The sequence below is a fragment of the Pinus tabuliformis genome, chromosome 4_2, assembly GCF_031772625.1.
Source record: "Pinus tabuliformis cultivar Carrire ecotype Pingquan chromosome 4_2, CPIR1, whole genome shotgun sequence".
NCBI classification, from domain to species: Eukaryota; Viridiplantae; Streptophyta; class Pinopsida; order Pinales; family Pinaceae; genus Pinus; species Pinus tabuliformis.
This window is the reverse complement of record NC_142304.1, coordinates 767,288,892-767,295,429: the sequence shown is the minus strand read 5'-3', so window position 1 is coordinate 767,295,429 and position 6,538 is coordinate 767,288,892. Positions and strand designations below refer to the sequence as shown.

The 6,538-nt window shown below is 36.0% G+C and overlaps 1 protein-coding gene across 1 annotated transcript; it reads left to right on the top strand.

Annotated features, from left to right (window-relative positions):
- The first annotated feature begins 1,803 nt into the window (after positions 1-1,803).
- Positions 1,804-3,530, top strand: LOC149171867 (uncharacterized). The gene is made up of 3 exons (XM_089426111.1): positions 1,804-1,971; positions 2,134-2,896; positions 3,046-3,530. Exons 1-3 carry the CDS (start codon positions 1,804-1,806, stop codon positions 3,528-3,530), a joined length of 1,416 nt encoding a protein of 471 aa, XP_089282237.1.
- The last annotated feature ends 3,008 nt before the right edge of the window (positions 3,531-6,538 follow it).

The following is a 6,538-nucleotide window of genomic DNA, read 5'->3' as shown; positions in this document are numbered from 1 at the left end:
TAGTAGCTCCCAATTATAAATTTAGTAATTGCAGTTGATTTTCTTAACTTAAGGAAACTACTGCAGTTGGTTTCCATAAGTTAAGAAAAGCTTCAATTCCATAAATCAAGGTAGCTTTTGTGTAAAATCAATGGAACTTAACATTTCCATCTTAAATACCATATGTCCATCAGGATCGGTTGCTGTGTTTTCCTCATCTGTATCATGAAAATACAAAGTTACATTTTGAACAAGCAAAAAATGCACTCCAATCCAACTACATGCGGCAGCTTTCAATAACAAGCAATACCCAAGAGTTGTTAATATAAATACCTTCATAGCCTTTTCCAAATGTGGCGGACTTCAGTCTCTTCCTAGTTGCAACGCGCATGCCATGAAAACGAGAGCTAAAATTATAATACCTAAAATTATGTGTGTGCTTTTGTGTGAAGACTTGTCCTCATGTGCTTTATTAGCTACCCCCTGAGTACTGTTAACTGCAAACGCAGTGGAATTAAAGAAAGGATATATTGCATAATGGAGTATGCAGCTTTGACTCCAATATTGAATTCCTGCAGCCGTGTCAGAAGTGAACATTTTACTGATTGAGTATGAGAGGCACCTTCTGCAATCAGGAGTAGAGAGATCCCTGGTGCACTGGACCAGGCCGTAAATCGTTTGGGACGCCGAATCCAGAGCTGTAGACAAAGCAGATCGTTTTGTTTCGCTTCGCTTGCTGCTTCAATTGACAATTTCTCTAGCAGATTCTGTGCAGTACCTTCAAAGTCAGGTGGGACAAAGACAACCGTGTTCCCGCTGAAGGTCTCAGCGTAATTAGACCCCAAATCGGTATCCAGTTGTCCGATGAAATTATAGTTTCCATAGCGTAAGAAGCACTGAAAAGGCCAGACACTACCGCCAACGGCATTCCCACAAATTTGCCGAATGTTAGTGGTTGCAAATTGCCAACAACTAAAGCACTGGTCGACTGTCATGTCTTCTCTGCATTGGAGGAGGCCATATATTCTGTTAGGACTTTGGCCATACACAGATATATTAAACCCAGTTTTGTTGGCCCCTTCAGCATATTTACCTTCAGATTTTTCTCAGACGTACTGCCTTCTGTATAGTTACCGCCACCGCATTTAGTTGTGGTTCTGTTGCAAATCTGTCCACGAACTGTAATATTGATCAACGTTCGAAGAAGAATGATGAAGAGAGAGAGCGTGCAGAATCCCTTCCATGAAACTTCATATTTGTTACGACTATGATCGCCATCGGACAGTGGAGAGCCTGCACAGATGTTCTCCACAGAGCATACCGACAATACTTAAAAAAATTATTCTGTTGTGCACAATAAGAACAATGCAGCTAGAGAACCCTTATCCACATACCTGCTTGGCAAACACATATCCTCTCAATTTTCAATCCTAAGTCACTTTTAAAATTGATAGATAATGAATTACACCTACTCGTGTCAGACTAAAACACAAAACTGCTTTAGCTAAAATTATTTATTTGAGTTTATTCTGATAATAGATTTAGTTTAATAATTTTGTTTAGTGGGAAAAAGTTAAAATGGTTTTGGAATAGCTAAAACTTTTTAGTAATTGTATTTCAATTTATTTTGATTATAAATTAAAGAACTTTAATTAAATTTTTTTATAAAAGTTTATTTTTATTATTTAATTGTGATTAAATTATTAGGTTAATTTTAATTTGTAATAATTAATTTTTAACATTTAAGACATAAATGGATAGCTGAAATAGAGGATTAATGTGTGACTGCTTTTTCCAAATATCGGTTGAGCTTTTTCCCATTTGATGTCATACAACGGGAAGCTTCTGATGCAGAGCGATCTGGACGTGGTGGCTGCTAAACTGAACTCGCATTTGCATGACCTAGATCTTTTGATAAAAAGCGGGGTATTGAGATACTCAAATGCAATAGTGCTTTCGATCCGTGGATGGGGCACTAGGCGAGAAGATGTGGTATTTTTAGGCCAATAGGCCTTTCCTAAGCATCAACAATTGTCAACACTTTTACCCTCCTCCGTTCGATCAAGTGAGACACTTTCAACCGTTGACATTGATTTTGAAGTGTGACTGCTTTTTCCAAATATCGGTTGAGCTTTTTCCCATTTGATGTCATAGAGCGGGAAGTTTCTGATGCAGAGCGATTTGGACGTGGTGGCCGCTAAACTGAACTTGCATTTGCATGACCTGAATCTTTTGATAAAGAGAGGGGTATTGAGATACTCAAATGCAATAGTGCCTTCGATGCCCGGACGGGGTGCTGGGCGAGAAGATGTGGTATTTTTTATCAAGGATCTCTTTGCTACACTCCAGATTGGCAACGCAGATTTCAAACGAAAGGCTTTGGAATCTCTGGTTCAGCTCTTGGGCACGGATGATAAAAATGCAGTTCTTGTGGCCAGGGAAGGCGATATTGGCTACTTGGTGCATTTGTTGGATTCGAATATAGCTATTATTCGAGAGCTTGTGGCCATGGTTGTGTCTGTTCTTTCTTTGACCAATGGGTGCAAGCATATCCTCATTGTGGAGGGTGCTTTACGTCCATTGGTTTGGCTCCTGGAATTTGGGAGCTCGTTGTGTAAAGAAAAGTTTGCGGCGGCCATTGGAGGGCTGATGAGCATTGCAGAAAATGCTTGGGGAATTGCGGCTTATGGTGGGGTTTCAATTCTGATTCATATTTGCAAATCAGGAACCCCGGCTGGACAAGCCATGGCTGCAGGGGCGCTGAGGAATGTGGCCGCTGTGGAAGAGATAAGGAGAACGATGGCGGAAGAAGAGGCGATTATTGTTTTGCTCAATCTGGTTTCTTCTGGTATGCCGCCTGCGCAAGAAAATGCAATAGAGTGCCTGCATGAAATGGCTTCCCAAGATGAGAAAATGTGTCAGTTGATTGCCAAAGAAGGCGGAATTCAAATCTTGTTACGTCTTTTAGAAGAACCCACTATGCCCAAATCGTAGGAGCTCGTCATCAGAGTGATAAATAGTCTTTCTGCTTCTGTCAGCACTGCTAAGGCTTGGTTTCTTCTTCAGGGTTTCTGAAGCAGTTGGCTTCTATTCTGAAAAATGGGCATTCGACTGTCCAGCAATTGGCTACTTCCTCTATCTGCAATCTTTCATTCAACAATGAAACAAAGAAGGCATTGGGTGAAGCAGGGTGTATTCCCCCTCTGGTGAAGCTGTTGGAAGCCAAGCCAAGGACATCTCAGGAGGCGGCTACTCAGGCACTTTCTGCATTGCTTGTTGTGAAAACCAACAGGAAGGAATTCATCAAGGATGACAAGAGCGTGGCCCGTCTGGTGCAATTGCTGGATCCCAGAAACCAAACTCTGGCTAAAAAGTTCCCCCTTTCTACACTATTGGCTCTTTCAACCAGCAAAACTTCCAGAAAAAAGATTGCCACAGCTGGACCATGTCAACATTTGCAAAAGCTCACAGAGATGGAGGTTGCAGGTGCCAAGAAGATTCTTCAAAGACTCACAGGAAGCCAGCTCTGCAACATCTTCAGCAGGAGATGAAGGGAATAACTGATCCAACATATACTCTTGATCCAGGTGCCAGCCATTTTGTTGCTTGTGCATATTCTGGTATGGGTTGACATAGTTGGGAGAGGAATGCAATCCTCCGAACTCATATCATATATATTGCCAAAATATTATACCTGATATGATTGGATGGGTAGCTAATTCAGTAGTTAACACATTTTTTCCCAACGTGATAAGAATTATGCTTCAGTGTGTTTAGTAGTTCTAGCATATCTGTGCAATCACTTGAAAGATCAAATAATCTGTACAAGGTTTTCAGACCAATTTTGTTCATAGTATCAGTTGTGGCTACAAGGGGTGTATTGTGTCTCGGATTCCTCTTTTATCGATATTGAAATAAACAATACAATGTACTAATTTAATCTGATTTGTCAAGCGCAAATGTCGTGCCTGTGTTTCTTTGTATTGTTCCTGTCCATGGTTTTTGGACCAATTTTGTTCATAGTATCAGTGGTACTGGTGACTACATAAGCTTTATTGTCTCAGATGCTTCTTTACCTATACTGAAATAAACTATATAATGTATTAATTTAATCTGATTCCTCAAAGCACCAATGTAGTGACTATGCTGTTTCTTTCATGGTTCTATTTCCAAACACACAGCGAGAATAGACTCTCTATTGTTCATCATCCACTGTGTATACACCAAGAATCAGGATTCACTAACAGGTTAAGGTATAAATTAAGAGTATTTTGGCATTGAATTGCATATTTATCATTAACATATTTAGACCTACATTCTGCAGTGACAGGCCACAATAACAGCGCATTATGTTGTATTTCACTAGTTAAAAGAAATGTGGCATTTTCATTCAGTCTGTTATATCATCCAAGCTTTTTATCTTTCATTAAATTAAGGAAATTTTATATAGATCTGAAAACACAATCGAACATCTTTTTAGTTGAATAGGAACCTAAATAATTACATACACTGATACGTAAATAACAAAATATAAAGAGTAGGTTTGATCCTATGCATGCAATGGCATAAATATCTATCTTTACTTATATCTATTTACACTGGAACAACCCTTTCTGATAATCTAAGTGTTTAATAACTTTGGTTTCAAATTTACAGAATGACTTTTTGTTTCTGTTTTTATGATCAAGTGGATTTTATAATTTGCAGTTCACTACTTGGCAAATTGATTGAAGTTGATAGACGATGTTTTTGATATAGGACAAGAGAAACACAGAGCTATAACTCTCTACTTTTTAGGTACCTATGTTTGACTCTAGACTTGGGAAACATAGAGGACTGTTTGTTTACTAGGCACTTGTGTTTTTCATTGTCACTAGGGAAGCCTGCACTGCCTACCTACGTGTGTCAGAGAGGTTTTAGCTTTTTCGAACATAGGCTTTGTTCAGAGCATTTTTAATGTGGCATTGTTAAATCTATTTTGAGGTGTAATAATGGTATTTCACAGAGATGAGAAACTTTTTCAATTTACTCTCCAAGCCAGCGAAGCTCAGAGCTTTAATGAAAATTGATGCTTATAATATCATCATCCACCTTCTTGTTACCTCTTTGTTACGATGTATGATGTTTCATAATGGCCTAGTGAATATATGCTTGGCCATCTATAGAGGTTTCTTGATTTTGGGTAATTAACTTACTCTAAAATGAAATAAGACATTCAATGTGTTCCTTGTAATATAAATATAAACAAAACATCTAAAGAAAAGTAATTGCACAATGATCCAGTCCAAAAAATAAGGTTTTCCACAAACCAATTAACTCTTCTAGAAAAATTCAACAATACCAATTTAATAATCCTATTGGCCTCTCTTTGTACCTTTTGGGACTTTTGCTAGTTTATATTATTTGAAATAGTTTAATAATTTTACTTAAATTTTTATTACAATTTTTTCTAATAATAAAATAAAATTACAAAATCAACTTTAACAAACATTTTACTCCATTCCTCCAATTTAATAAATTTGTAATAAACAATAAATTTATTAAACTAACAGTGAAACAATCTAATAATTTTTTATGGCCTCATTCCAATTGCAAATTCAATGAATTTACAATAAGCAATAATCTTATTAAACTACTAGTCAAACAACACTTAACTTTATCAAACAACCCTTATCAATCTATTACTCAAATTTTAAGTGAGCTTATTTCTAGAATCTAACAATTTTGGATGACCTCATTCCAAATGCAAATTCAATGAATTTATAATAAGCAATAATCTTATTAAACTACTAGTCAAACAACACCTAACTTTATCACACAACCCCTTATCAATCTATTAATCAAATTTTACGTGAACTTATTTCTAGAATCTAGAAAAAAAAAAGGTAATTTTATTCTAGTAACAATTTAATAATTAATAATTAATTAATCTATCTAATCAAACAAATTAATTAATAATTAATTAATCTATCTAATCAAACAAATTAATAATCAATACATCTATATAAACTAAATATTTATTAAATATCTACTTAAATTAAAAATATATTAATTAATTAATTAATTAATCATTTTATTATTTATTAAATATTTACTAAATTAAAAATATATTAATTAATTAATAAATCATTTTAATTATAATAAAATTCGATAAAAACATTTATTAACACAAAACGAAAAACAAACTATTGACTTAACTTTGTTTCGTTTCATACTGATCGCATACACAGAATCTAAATACACAAACTTAATCATCTACAGTCAAAGGCAACTACATAATATTAGGCATCGGAAAAGGCAGGAATGATCTTCAGTCAAACTCAACTACACAATGCAAGTCATCATGGCGGGCAAACATTATGCTCGGAAGTGTACATCATTAAATGCATATGTTGACATACATGGGCGGCTCGATGTTCATTGGGAGCCTAGCAGCAGCAGTCATGCCAAACTTCACAATTTATGTAAACCTCTAACTTCAACGTCGTCCTTTCAAAGCCTATTTCGGACGGGCAAAAGAAATTTGAGGTTAAATCTTGATTTGTTGCAGTTAAAATGG